The sequence below is a fragment of the Taudactylus pleione genome, unplaced genomic scaffold (assembly GCF_031769625.1).
Source record: "Taudactylus pleione unplaced genomic scaffold, aTauple2 ptg000070l, whole genome shotgun sequence".
In the NCBI taxonomy this organism is placed as follows: domain Eukaryota; kingdom Metazoa; phylum Chordata; class Amphibia; order Anura; family Myobatrachidae; genus Taudactylus; species Taudactylus pleione.
The window spans coordinates 7,473,828-7,489,418 of NW_028284472.1; the positions used below are offsets into that span (position 1 = coordinate 7,473,828).

Consider the following 15,591-nt stretch of genomic DNA (forward strand, 5'->3'; position numbering starts at 1 on the left):
AGACCCTGGATAACGCCAGGAGGTGGCGTTATTATCACAGGGCTTTCCCCGGTATTTTTTCACAATTTATTTTTAGTAACTTTGGCCAGATCTAATTCGATCTGCTTGCTATAAATAAGTGATAATTATTTCTTGGAGTAGAATTTTACAAATTTTACTCCAATTGCCCTTAAGTAACTGTAGGTGATACTAAAATAATGTGAAAAGAGTGTGAAAACACAAAACACCCTTTATCACTTTATTTTAGTAAACTTACAGGGGTATTCAATATGAAACGTTAACTTCACTGTCGAAGTTAACGTTTCATATCGGAGTTTTTTCCTGCGTTAAAGTCTGGTGCGCGCTCCTGCTTATCCCCGTATTCAATATAAAATTAACGAAAACGGGAAACTCTGAGGTTGGATTTGCGTAAACTTGAACCTGAAGTTGTAAAAACATAGGGGAACACTATGGGTACCCCCGTTTTAGCCTTTAATTGTAAGTCGGGGATTTAAATAGCCGCAGCAGGTGTTTTTTTCCCGACATTGAAGAAGTGATGCAGAAGAGCACTTAGGTTATTTTTTTCATTTTTTTAAGTGGTCCCATCAAATTTGGGGTACATGAAAATGGGTACTAGCATATTTTGATGTCCCTAAAGTAATTTTTTTAAAATTCTGCATTTGTGCAGCTGCCGCTATAAATCTATTCTAGAAAACATCTGCCGCATACTCACAGAATAGCCCTGAACCTATTTCCCTATTGTTTAACAATTTTTTCCCATTTTTTTTTTTACCCCAATTTTTAAATTAATTTTTTGGTGTGTCCCTATTTTTTTAAAAACTTTTTTTGACACAGTTCTTTTTTAACTGTCATTCCCAGGGGTGCAGGCTATTTTTTTTAAGCCTGCACCCCTAAACCCCAATTCTGCACTTTTTTTCGACACCTATTCAAGGGTGAAAACTTATCCCCGTTTTTTATCAAAGACTTGTCAATACTGCGATAAGTCTTTGAAATTGAATACGGTGTAAAAGTCAAACCTGCGATAATGACGTCAAAAGTGCGATATTAACGCAAAAACGATGTTATCGCACCCATATTGAATACCCCTGTTAATGTCAATAAATAGAGCCCTACTGTATATGCCTCCAAAATAATAACCATGAATAAAAATACTCCCAACCAATTTTCCGGACCTTTCTACTGAGGGGCGTTTTTAAGAGCTGGTGGACCTGTGTACCTCAGCCCTCCACCACCACTACCATACAGTACCCCCACCACATACCTGTGGTCTATAACAGGTGCAGGTAATGTGGTGTACATGTACCCAGGAGAGACTCGTCCGTGTTTATGCCATTCTAAGTCTATCAGGTTGTCTTTCACTGCTCTAAAGTTTTGACCCAACCCAACGCTGTGAGGTAGCAATGCTACCCACTGTGCCACCAATCAGTCATTTATTATCCTTCTTTGTGAAAAATAGCCGAAATTAGCTATAGATTGTCTTCGGGTTTTCTATAGAGATAAAAGCATTTTCTCACACTAGAGTAAGATACTTTCCTAATATTTATGCCACTGAACTCTCTGGTCCTACGTTGACCCTACGCCTGGAACCTACATATTCTGAAGTGTGTGCTGGCAAAATGCTTTATCTAAAACATTCATAAACAACATCCCGTTCGTCTTGAGAATTTGGCTTCTACAATATCCGGTTTTGAAAAACAGCTGTCTATCTTCGGAAGATCTGTAGACGCATTGTACCGCTGGTGTACCTCTCCTCCAAGCCCATTCTTATTAGCGCGGCTCCTTGAGTTAAAAACAGACAGATTTCCCAAAAACCTCGCAATCATAACAGAAAGAATGAAAAGAAAACAAACCAATAACAATTCTATCCTATCATAATACTTGAGTTTCTGGTATTTGCTGGCCTTGGAGAAGACTCAAAATAAATGAAGGAAATGTGCATTTCATTAAATGCTAATATTTGGAAGACAAGAAAATGATGAAATGCTTCCAATTTCTTCTACACGATCGCTGCAAACAATTTTGGGAGCTTTTCTTGTGTCTAATTTTGGACCCTTTGAAGAGCTTCCTCGTGTGGGAAGGAAGATAAAATAAGACTCCAGGAACCCAAATATCTGAGTTAAAAATCTCAGATTTGGTAGCAGAGGTCAGACCTGAGGTGCTTTGTTTCTTTGAAGTAATATGTTACGGATATTGTCACGGATGTTTTAGAAAAGAGAATTAACAATGAGTAATATAAATAAGTAAATAAGAAGATAGTTAATAGAATTTCTGTCCAGGGTATGCCATAAAAATCACAATGGCTCTTTTAATAATACAAATAAAGGCAGAACTTTAATTAAATAAGTACTGCAGTAGTAGTAATAATAATAATAATAATAATAATAATAATAATAATAATAATAATAATAATAATAAAGAAGAACTTTCACAAAATTAATAAATATAATAATAATAAATTTTCTACTGGAAAAATCATAGTTTGGTCTTTTCAAATTTTTTTTTTATCCCAAACTCAAATATATATATGTGAATCCGATTTTGCCTTTAATCGAAATGCTCAGCTAAGACAGACAGGGGGGTATCCAATTAGCTCCGAAAAAATTTTGGCCGGAAAAAACAGGGTTTTTTCGACGATGTTCGGTTATTTTTCGCCAATTTTTTTTATCATGCTATCCAATTAAAACCTGTTTATTACGGCCTGAAAATTTCTGTTTTTCTCATGAAAATACATAGGATCCGTGAAAAGTCACGGACCTATGTATTTTCTCTGCCGCGATCGGGAGAAAAACACCTTCTTATCGGGGATTTGGTTTCGCCTGACTGAGGCAGGTGAAACAAAATCTCTGATAAGTGCCGGCTTCGGGGCTAATTGGATACCCCCCGCAAACCTGTAGTAAGAATGAAGAGGCAGATGCTGGTGCCAGATTTTATTACATTAGAACATTGAGAGGGAGAGTCACCATAAAATAGCTCGTCGTGTTTCTAAAGCTGCGGTACAGTCTTTTTGCTGTACGTGACAAGTGAGAATGCCAAAAAAAAAAAAACACTTTCCTTCTTGTCACCAAAGCTAGTGGGTCACATTTAGACCGTAAAACACAGGCCACGTTTTGCCCATTTATTTTTTTGAAAAATAATGGACTAGAAATATAGTAAATTAAGTTAACATAAGTTCCCCCTAAACAGTAAGGCCTGCGACGTATTACTATTTTGCCTTTTTGGTAAATACAGCTCTGTGTGAAAGCAGAGAAATATTACTAATTTAAGTTCAATATCATGGTTGTACCTAAAAAAAATTTTTTGATATGGGATCTGAAAGCCTTACAAAAATGAGACACCATATTTAGTGCTGGCCAGATCGCATTCCTAGGACGGGATCATCAGTAACGAATTAGAGCGAGATAACAATAACGGAATTTATATTCATTTTTATGGCGACTTACAACATGTGTTCCGGTGTGATTTTCAAGTATCTCCTGCATAAGCCAAGGTGCAATATCTAGACCCACTAGCAGTACTAGGACAGTATATTTTTTCTAAAATGAATGAGAAACGGAATTCTTGGAATACTTGGCCAAAATGAACTTAATTCAATGTATTGTCCTATTTATGATGTTCCCTCAACATAATCTGAACATGTAAGAAATCACCATGCAATGTAAACTGTATCAGTGGAAATGGTAAAAGAAATACGATGGTTAGTGCACATTTCCGATTGTGGTGTTCTGCCGCGGCGTAAGACCCGTACTGTGCATTGCAGTACGGGTCCTGCGTGATTGCACACAGAACGGCAGCTGCTACCATGGTACCAGAGCCGTATCTAGACTTTTTGGTGCCCTGTGCCAGAGAGAGCATTGGCGCCCTCCCCCCCCATTTTTAAATAGGGACATAAGATAGTGCACCTGAAAAAGGGTCATGGCCTCCTGGGGAAGGGCCAGGGAAGAGATAGGAGAGGCCAGGAGATGCTGGGGATAAATAGGGAGATAATATAGTGCACCTGAGAGAGGGCCATGGCCTCATGGGGAAGGGCCAGGGAAGAGATAGGGGAGGCCAGGAGATACTGGGAATAAAAGAAGAGGAAGATACAAGTGGGAATGATAATAAACAGGAAAATTGACAGGCCCAAACAGCGCCCCCTGCCCTGCAGTACCCTGTGCCATGGCACTGGTCGCACTACCCTAGTTACGCCCCTGCATGGTACCATCTGCGATAGCAATCGAGTCGGGCCTTGAATCACCCTTATAGTTGCCCCTCATCTTTTACAAAGGATCTTTGGCCCTACAGTACTAATGTAAAACTTCCCCTGGGCCAACTTATATCTTAAAACAGCCCTGAGCTGTACAGTCCATATCGATTCCACTAGTCGAGGCCTGAGATTGAGAATACAAGCAGTTCCAATTTATGTACTTCAGCATAATCACCTGTAAGTATTCCGGCATAATACCAGCACTGCACTCATTGATTTTTTTTTTCACAGTGTTCACTTTGCATTGCAAGTTCCCAACGCGCCATTAAGCAGATGCATTACTCTGCCTTTGCAAACTCTTCAATATCATAAACTGATCGGCTACATAAGCTCGGCGTTAGAGAAATAACAGCCCTGGATCCATTTTCTATTGCTTTTGTCATTTTCGCCTCCGATTCCCTGGCAGTATTTTATGTTAGAGAGCTGCGGCACCCGGAACCTCGCTGGTCGGAAAGCTAGAAAATAAATCTCGACAGAGATTAAAGAGACATATACCTAGTTTCAGTCTTTGAGGCCTATAATTGCTTAGGAAAGAAAATGAGATTTCCCCTCTGGCTACAAGAAAATGGCATATTCAAGCTTAGATATAGGCAGACACGTTTTCTGTCAGCCTTCCAGTTGTATTTGTAACTCCGGCGTTCCTGTCAGTCCTGAAGAATAGAGGCGCACGGAAGAGAGAAGAAGATTACAAATATGCTGTTTGAAGTTCTCATGGCAATGGACAAGGGAAGCATTGATTTCTGGTTTTCGGGGAAAGAATTCAGGGGAAAGGCAATCTGAAATGTACAGTTTATTTACAGACTATATGCCACCTTTCTCAGTGCTGAAAATCACATGTTAGATTTCAGTCTAATCTTTACTTTTATATCCCCCATTTATAAGCAGAATAAATGCAACGTTATCAGCATCATTCCAGAATAAAAAAATATTCAGATATAGCAGTGCATTTGTGCAATGTATTACAGTGGCGAAAATACCATGTGGTGGGTCTAGGTGCAGGATGAGTACACACTAGACGATATGTCGCCCGATCCGGCACATCGGGCCGACATACCGTCCACGTCGGCAAGTGTGTACACACTATGCGCGAGCATGCACGCTCCAGCAGGGTTGTTCATCGCATCAACAGATTGAGCCTACATGCTGCTCATTCTGTCTATTTGATGAACGACCCCATGGCTTGTGGAGGCGGCTGGTGAACGACATATCGTGTGGTTGTTCACCAGATTGTGCGGTGTCAAACGACCACCTTGTCTAGTGTGTACCCGGCATTAGGCGTTGCAACATTGTTACGTCACTTCGCCTCATTCCCCAGAATGCAACACCATAGGAGGAATAAAGCTCCCAGGGATCCCTGTGGTGCACCTGCTGCACCACCAGCAGTTCCGCCGATGCTATTAACGACTACAGTATATGGGGTTGGTGTAAAGTTGAACCCAAGTTGGCTGTGAATGTGCCCACATTGACTGCATGGAACTAAATGTGTATATGAAGAATCCTACATATCTGCGCTGCTGGACCGCCCCTATCCGTACACTTGTACTAATAGCCGACGACATTATCAGTGCGCTCCTGTACCACCCCAATCTATGGCGCAAACAATACCACTCAGTTACGCTACCAAGTAAGATGAAATTGGGTTGCTTACAGCTCAGCAATACAGCTGCGTACGCTTAGCTCCACAGTATATGCTGTGCGAAAACAATCAATACATGTCTGCAAGACACTGTGTACTACTTGCCATTGGGTCCCTATGCGTTGTAATGAGCACAATAAAAGTACAGTACCTTAATATGAGTGTAATATAAGTGTGGTTTACATGTGGTGACTTGGAATTCATTTAACAGAGTCGAGGGTACTGGGATGACATAGGACACCTGTCTCCAGTAACACCAGGTCACCACAATTTACTCATGACAAGGGCAGCTATCAGGAATGGTGCCAGCTGACCTTTTAGTCTATAACAGGACCTTAACAAGAAGCTTGATCAAGCAAACCAAACGATGCCCAATAAATGCACCTTCACAGTCTGATATAAATATCTCCTCATGCAAAAGACTAGGTAGGGAGATGTATCAAAACTTCTAAAGACAGGAGACGTGAACAAGTGGGGAAGTTGGCAAAAGCAACCAATCAGCTTTGAGGTAGCAGTTACTATAGCAAGTACATTCTATAAAATGACAGGGAGAAGCTGATTCGCTGCTATATACATCGATCTTCCCCCTATATCTGTTTGCCTGTGGGCACAATATGGGCACCTGAGTGCATCCAGCCTGCACTTAGCTAGGAACACCCCTATTTGGGGACCACATGCCAGGAGGTGCAAACGCTTCCTTCCAACCAATTGGGTAGTTCCATGCGGCGTCCATAAAAATAGTCAGATTCGTGGAAAAATTGCAGCATGAACTCACAAAATAAATAATACACGTTCACCTCCACTGACTTTTTTTGATTTTTAGGACTTAACGAAAAATATTACAAAAATTCTTGTTGCTAAAAGGACAATAGCCAAATAATACTATTTTCTATTTCCCCATTCGCTTACCCATGTTAAAGCAGGGCAACACGGTGGGAGCTCCTGACTTTGGGAAGACAGTGACTGGCGGACTGAGGCTCAACGTAGTGCCGTCCAGATCTTTAAATAGCGCTGCCCGTGTTCCCGAACATTCTAAAGATAATGGGCATTCTGGAGATCTGCCGTGAAAGCAAGAGAATGTCAGTACAGCAAAGGAATCAATAGGTTCCAGCAGATTTGTACAGTAAACATTTCCCTTATGATTACCCTCGACTACAGGGCATAGTGAACGGGGGTAAAGTACCAGCCAATCAGCTCCTAACTGTCATGTCGCAGGCTGGGTTTAAAAAATGACAGTTAGGAGCTGATTGGCTGGTACCTTACCTCCGTTCGCTTTAGCTCCTAACAAAGCTTAGTAAATAGACCCCATAGTCTGAACTGGTTGGCATCATAAAATCTAGCGGCGCGACAATGAAAGTGACACCGAATTACATTGAAGTTAAAGAAACTGTTCAAAATAAAATCATGTAAAGCCAATTGTGCATTGCGCCCGCTCACAGAAGGGTTAGTTGTCCACTGTAATTTTCAGTGAGATCATCGTTTTCCACAACTAGAAATAGGCATATTATATTGCTTACATTGAATTTGACGCGGCTTTCCCAGCGAATACGGGGAGTGGCGTGAAACAAGGTTATTCCGTGAAATATGGACTGATTCACAGAGTTATAAATAGGCCAAAAAAAACTAAATTATGGGTGGGAAAACATAGGAAATATGTCACTTTAGAGTCATTGATAATGTTTGGCTATAAGATGAAAAGTATCATTACAAAAATATTGCTATATTCTAGATACAATGACTGTGTCGTGTCATACCTCCCTGGGGGGTGGAAGTAGAAGATGTTTTCGTAACGAATTTGAACCATTGTGGTCCTTTCCGCTGTTAGTGGGCACATTATCGCCACGTTTTCCGGATTAGACATAATACATGTGTCAGTGTCCTCGCTGTAACAGCTCCTCTGAATTCCAGAAAAGGTGACATCTGATGGGATCAAACACAAGGCTGAGTATTAGTAAGATATTGTGAATTTAAGGACTTCAGTATACGAATTCCTGATGTGAAAGAAGAACATCTTCGCTTTCAGACATATCGCGTTAAAAAGAAATACCCGCCAGTTCTTCGGCTAATACTTGGGAACCTCTTCCTGCCAATCCCTATAAAACCAAGGCTTTCTTAGAAGAGATCCCCGTTTGCCACAGTCATTGCTTTGGGGAGCCCTCTCAGGTCCCTGCTTTGCCAACCGGACACTTTTATCACCAATATTAATGAATACAAGTTTACTTTCTAAAGGCCCAACATTGTCAGGATGTTCTAGTGCGGAGGTTGAAGGGCCACCTATATATTCATACTACCAATGAAAGTTATCATGAAGAAAACTCTGAAAATTAAATATTTTAAAAGAAAATTCAAGTAGAATTTCATTGATAAGACCTTTCATAGCTTTGTTTATTTCAAGATTATAATATAGTGTGTGTGCGTTTATGTGTACTTTATAGTTATATCTGTGTAACTGTCAACACAGAAGGTGTGTAAAAAAAGTAATAAACATATATAAAAACATACTTTATGCACCATTTTCGCTTGTACTCATATTATCGCCCAGTTGAATCAGGTAGCAGCCTCCTGTGTCTGTCAGACACCGCTACCCGACTGCGTTCCAAGTGTCGCTCCGACTGCGTTCCAAGTGTCGCTCCGACTGCGTTCCAAGTGTCGCTCCAACTGCGTTAAAACTGTCCAATGAGGACAGTTTTAGATAGGGGTATTAAAAGAAGCTGCACTTCCTGTTTGTTTAGAATACAATACACAGGTGTGCTATCATAGCACTGCTATGGTCTGTACTAGATGAGTACTATAAAAGGTGGACACATGTGGGTTTGGCCACTTACTGATGATAAAGGATTCACAAGGTAGTGCCATGATTAAGGTCCATGGCAGGAACAAACTGCATATTTAAATGATTACAAGACTGGTTTGCGCCCTGCCCTTTTGCATGGTGCAAGGTGTGTACACGCTAGGCGCACTACATTTGCACCCGCGCCGCCATAGGAATGCACGGCACGATTGCAGTGCGCCCCATAGCGTAGCGTATGCCGCTGCGGGTAATCGCATGGCGCGTAGCATATGCTGCTGCGGGTAATCGCATGGCGCGAAGCGTGCGCACGTTTGTAGCCCGATCGGCAAAGATGTAGCAGGACGCATCTGTATGCACTCATTAAAGGACAGATAACTTACATAAAGTTAAGCTAAAGTTAGAGATGAGAGCTGACCAGGCCCAGGATACTGGCCTATTGTGGGAATGCATGCTGATGACAAGATGGCACACGTAGAGTAAGTGGAGCTCCTGACTGGACTAGCTGTGACCAATCAGGAAACAAATTCACAATACACCACTAGCCTGAATAGATTGAATCTCCTGCCCACTTTTCTCCACTTTGCTGACAGTATCTTTTCTCTGCCAGCTGTCAAGCATAACCCACTTAGTTCAGGTAATGGCAAGAGCCTTGGGAGGTCTGGTAAAAACAATCAATGGGAAAGGGCTGCCCAAAAGCAATCAACCACTTCAACCAAGCTTTACCAACTCTATTTCTACAGATGTAAAACCAAAACTGACCTTGTAGTTTCATCATACCAGAGACAGCGCCATCACATAACATGTGCCATGGAAAATGCGGCCCATCTTCTGGGTCTTGCTGTAAACGTAGGCCAGAGAATGCCGACTCGTCCTCCAAAAGGGGAGACCGGGGCTCGGTCTCTCATCGTGAGACTGGCAGACAAGGGTTTGATTCTGTCCCTTATGCAGTCAAATGCTGGGCTCGTTGCAATGATCAGTGAGTTGCGGATAACAACGTATTGCCTCAGGTAATGATAAGAATTGACGGATTCTTGGGAGACAGCGGGTAAAATGCCAACGCCATTGTCTACGAGAGCCACATTCTCCACCATGACGCTGCTTTCCAAGTGAAAAATCAGACCATAATCATAGTTCTTGTAAGACAGGAATCCGGCTATTTTTGTGCAGCTCTTAAAGCCGTCGTCCCAGTTAATATGAATACCATGAAGACTTGAATGGGCTACATTCCCCTGCCAAGGGTGGTCATCTGAAGAGCAACTTTGGCCTCGTACACGGAAGGCAATACGTTCCGATCCTGAGACTGCGTTGCCGGATAAGAAAGCTCGACTGAGCAGATTCATCTTAATACCCGTCACCCATTCTGACTGGGTATCTGGCTGTCTCGATAAAATGATGAGGTTATTGGTGAGAGTGTGGTTATCACCGTCCAGGTGAATTCCGTGTCCGACACAGTTATATATTACATTGTCATGCAATGAAATGCTTGTACAGCTGACTGCACTGATGCCTCCTCCGCAGCTGTGGTGAATGCTGGTAGAGGATATAGAAGAGCCACGGGGTATGTTTGCAAAATTTATCGCTGAGAACTGGGGTGATCCAAAGTTAGAAATTTCAACGTTAAAAAGTTCCAGAGATCCTGCAATGAGATGGGAATCGTTACTGTCTCCCACTGAGTAGGACGTCTCTGCAAAGGCTAAAATGAAAACAAAAAGTTTGAATATTGATGTCTTATGACATTTTTTTTTAGAATTTAGCCGGGTCAAACATAGGATCTGGGGAATTTACATGGTAAACACCCCACTCATACTTTTTGATAAATACCAATTTCCATTTTTGAATATGCATACCATATACTGTATAATATCAAATATATGTAAATATATGTAAAAAATATATAAAATTACAGATATTGTAGTGCAATAACCATTTGGTTTGAGAGAAAGGGATCTGTATTGCCATATAGTCGTGGGTGGTACTGCAGTTTATGTTTTGTTTTTGAGAATCTTTTTGGGGATTAGAGGCAAGTGTATCTGCTATTTATATGGTGCCAGAAGGATTCCATAGTGCCGCACATGATATAGAACATAGAATATTACATACAAGGCGAACAATTTAGATAGATAAAGACAGAAACAAAATGTAATACAACTATAAAATGAGATAATTACCGCCAGAAAATGACATAATTACTTAATGACGGTGTTAGCACCAGCTAACGTTCTGAAGGACAATGGATGTATGAAAAACAATAAACAAAAGTGACACATGAAATAAAAACAGCCCCGAGAAGCCCCTTACTATCTGCAAATACTAAAAATACTACTCGAAAGAGCAGAATTTTAGGTTATAAAGTAAAACGTTCTAAATGATAAATAAGAGGTTGTCTCAAAAGGTGAGAGTACATGTATACACAACTATACTCAACTCATGCAACATTTCCTACGGCTACCATATGCATTTATAGGTCAGGCAGCAATCCCCGAACTGACTGCACTTAACGAGTACAATGAGGGTGCATGTCTGTGTATCACAAAAAAATAACTGCACCAAAGAGATGCACGGCTCCCCCACTGTTCTCAGGGGGCTGGGTATGAAATCCCGGCTGTCGGATGCCGCTGGTCAGAGTACTAACAGCAGCATCCCGACAGCCAGAATCCCGACACCCATAGGAATGCACGTTTTCCTAATCCCTACCCTAACCCATGCCCTAATCCTCCCCGGTGCCTAACCCTAACCTCTCCCCCAGTGCCTAAGCCTAACCTCCCCCTCCCCTAAACCTAAGACCCCCTCCCCAAGGCCTAAACCTAACCCCCGCCTAGTACCTAAACCTAACCTCCCCATCCCCGCATCCTAATCCTAACACTCCCTCCCCTAATGCTACCTCGCTAATTCCCCCGCTACCTTATCCTAACCTCCCCCTAACACCCCGATACTTACCCTCGGAATGCCGGCGGTTAAAATACTGGTGCCGGGATGCCAACTACATCCCGTTCTCAGGTAATACATGATCACCTGTGTCCTATTGATGTTACCAGTGAAGCGATAGGCTGCGTCCTCATCATACGTATATATATATATGTGCAGTCTGAAATGACTGTCTCGCAACGTATGCATAAAAATTAATACCAATGAATTGTACATTTTCACAAAATGCTACCATAAATAATCAGGTAGGGATGACTTTTAAGCTAAATTACATGTTTTCTTCTCTGTGGCTTCTTACAAATCAAGGGTAATAATAATAAAATTAATAATAATAATAATAATAATAATAATAATAATAATAATAATAATAAAATTAATAATAATGATAATAATAATCAGGGATAGGTTGGGACCTGAAAGTGGCATCAAGTAGGCAGGTAAAAATAAACTGATCAACTCAGTTGTAGGTGGGATTAGCACACCCTTATCTCTAGCCACATTGGTGTTAGCTGAGATCAATACAATACCCAATGATAGATAGATCACAACAACAACACAACAACAACAGTAGTTGTTGTGACCAAATTACAGTAAATATTGTGTCCGCCATACAATACAGAGAACATCACAGTGACCATCATACAATACACAGAGCATTCCAGTGGCTGCAATACAAAACACAGAGCATTCTAGCGATCACTTACAATATAGAAAGCATACTAGTGACCATCATATAACATAGAGATCATTCTAGTGACCAACATGCAATACAGAGAGCATCCCAGTCACCACCAAACAATAGAGATAGCATCTTAGGGGCTACATTTGAATATATAGATCGTCCTAATGACCATCATACAAATCAGAGAGCGGCCAAGTGACCACCATGAATAAGAGTACACAACAGTGACTGCTAAACAATGCAGAGAGCATCCCAGTGACTGTCATAAAATACTACAGAAGGCATTCAAGCGATCACCATTTAATATAGGGAGCATATTAGTGACTACCATATAAAACAAAAAAACATCCTAGTAACCAACATATAATACAGAGAATATCCATTTTACTACAATACAGTACAAAGATCATTCCAGTGACCACCAAACAAGACAGAATGCATCCTAGTGATAGCTATGCAATACAATATAAAGCTGTGGGCATACTGTACCAGTGACAGCAATACAACAAAGAACATTTTTTGTGACCACTGTACAACATCATCCCATCATCACCAATAAGGACTCCTAAAAAAGTACTACCCTCTTTAGTCTTATGATTAACTTTCCTCAACTGTATTCATTCCTACATCCACCTGTTGATAATATGATTTTCTTTTTGTTGCTGCTAGACAGCCCAGCCAAAGTGTGCAAAGCTAATCCTGCTATGACATAAAAGGTGGCTAACATAGAGGAGACAGGGGACATCATGCACTGTAGCAATACACTGCACTATCTCTACAGTGGGAGAGGTAGTGATGAGCCACATTCGGGTGGCCACAGACCACCCACCAGCCAGCCCAACCCTGTTGCCCCCTTTACGAAGTTACAAAACATTTTAATGCAAATAAAAAAAAAAATTCTCTGGTGGCCCGAAGTGGCTACTGGCCTACCGAGAAATGTTCCAGTAAGACTTACGGCCTACCTGTTCCCGATAATAACTGTCATAAAGAAAACTAGTATACTATACCAAAATATTCTTCCCCGTGATCATTTGTATACTGTCCAACCATAATCCTCCCAGAGCAGGGTATATCAGCGTCAATTTGCACATTGCGAGACAACAAGCCAACCTCTGCGGTCATCGGGATTCTCCAGGTGTCACCTATGTTGTGAATTGTTCCTAAAAAAATTTAAAGGAAATGTTTAAGTCCAACTATAACCAAGCCAAAGACATGAGTACCTCATCCAGCCCCATGTGGTAAATAAATGAATTTACATAATGAATTGCTGGTGTTAATTTATCATACTGTACAAACATACAGACACTGTCACTAAGTCCCTGATTCTTATGGTGCATACACACGATCAGATTTTTCCTTCAGATATGAATGATAACGATTTAAAAATCGTTCAGTCGTTCATATCTGAAGGAAAATCGTTCATATCTGACATGCCTGAACGATGGACGATCAACGATGCGCGTTCCCGATGGTCAGATAACGATTTCTGACATCTGATGTGTTTGCAGTCAGACTTGGACGATTCCATTCATTTTAATGCAGTCAAAAATCGTTCAATCGTTCAAATCGTTCAAAACTTTGGTAAAATCGTTCAAATCGTTCAATCGTTCAGTCGTTCATCTGACAAATCTGACAAGTCTGACAAATCTGACCGTGTGTATGCTCCATTAGTCGCAAGCAGTGCCCAAGTTCGCTATAGACTCTATATTTTGCATAATTAATTTTTTTGATTGCATTATTTTTCTATTTAAGTCCATTTAATGTTATATTTTTCTATATGATTTTTCTAACTCTAAAAATAAAACCTACTTTCAAGATCACAACTGCACTTACTCCAAACATATTCAGACCCCATTTTTCACTACATGATTGGGCAGTGGCGTAACTATGGAGGGTGCAGGGGGTGCGGTTGCTATGGGTCCCTTCAGTTTAAGGGGCCCGCCGGCCCAGCGATCGCACCCCCTGCACCCTCCATATACCGGGCGCCCGCTGAGATTGTGTTACCAGCGGACGCCCGGCTCCTATTCAAACCCCCCACGGCAGCCGGAGGACAGAGCTCACTCCGTCTTCCGGGTCTCGCAGTGCTCTATGGGAGTGACGTCATGACGTCACTCCCATAGTGCCGAGGAGCGGGCGCCGGGGCGGACGGCGGCTTCACAGGAGCGGGGATAAAGGTAAGTGGTTTTTGTGTGCGTGCGTGTGCGCGCGCGGGGGTAGGGGGGGCAGCTACAGGGGGCTCACTACTGGGGGCAGCTACAGGGTGCTCACTACTGGGGGCATTACAGATGGCTCACTACTGGGGGCAGCTACAGGGGGCTCACTACTGGGGCATAACAGGGAGCTCACTACTAGGGGCATTGCAGGGGGCTCACTACTGGGGGCAACTACAAGGGGCTCACTACTGGGGGCATTACAGGGGGCTCATTACTGGGAGCAACTACAGGGGGCTTACAACTGGGGGCACTGCGCAAGGGGCACCATTACAGTGGGCATTTAATGTTTTAGGGGAACTACTGTGGTTATTGTGTGAGACCTAAGTTAGGGGGGCCCCTTAAAAATGTTGCTATGGGGCCCAAAAAGTTCTAGTTACGCACCTGTGATTGGGTAATTCATGGGTCTATCTTTTGGCCTAATTAATGGTAACAATATAACAAAGTAGAACCAGGTATTTGTTTTTACAGTGTCCCATGTGAATATTGCATTGTGTTGGTCCTTAGACTACTTGCAAACTACAGTACTTGCCAAGTTGTTTCTAAACTGTCACTTGTTCCTCCCCGAGCTGGTCAGCACTGAGGGCTCGATTCAGACCCGCTCGCTAGGTGCGTTCACTCACTAGATGCGTATGCAAATCCGGCAAGGCAGGCGATCGCACGGCAAGGCATTAGAAACGCCCACTATGTCTTGGCGTGCGATCGCTCTGTGTATGTAGACGCCCACCAGCCTGTCTTAAGACGCCCACTTGCGCACCTCATCTCCAGGAAGTGTATGCAACCATCGGTACCATCAAGTACCATCGGACCCATACGCAGCACTTGTGGTTGACCATACCCTACAGCAAGCACTGTGAGCGCTTCAGTGTAAAGGTCAGCCAAGTGACGTGTACTATGACGCTGCGACTTAATTATGCACGCATCTGAAATGGCGTTAAGATGCTCAGGCACGCCTGCGTTCACACGACCACCGTTTCTAGCGGCCAGCCCTTGTCACCACCCACAAACGGCTTCTCCACTCATTCAGCCGGGCTGTCTATGCGCAGCGAGTGAATGCTTCCCGATCGCTCGGACTGGTTTGCGTATGTGCACTGCGATGCGTAT

At 42.3% G+C, this 15,591-nt stretch overlaps 1 protein-coding gene across 1 annotated transcript in view; it reads right to left on the reverse strand.

Moving 5' to 3' along the window:
• The window catches only part of PKHD1 (PKHD1 ciliary IPT domain containing fibrocystin/polyductin), a 663,908-nt gene that overhangs the window by 139,924 nt on the left and 508,393 nt on the right, over positions 1-15,591 (reverse strand). The window contains 5 exon segments of the mRNA XM_088467197.1: positions 6,789-6,937; positions 7,634-7,799; positions 9,430-9,490; positions 9,492-10,306; positions 13,285-13,437. Coding sequence (XP_088323323.1) covers positions 6,789-6,937; positions 7,634-7,799; positions 9,430-9,490; positions 9,492-10,306; positions 13,285-13,437 — 1,344 coding nt within the window.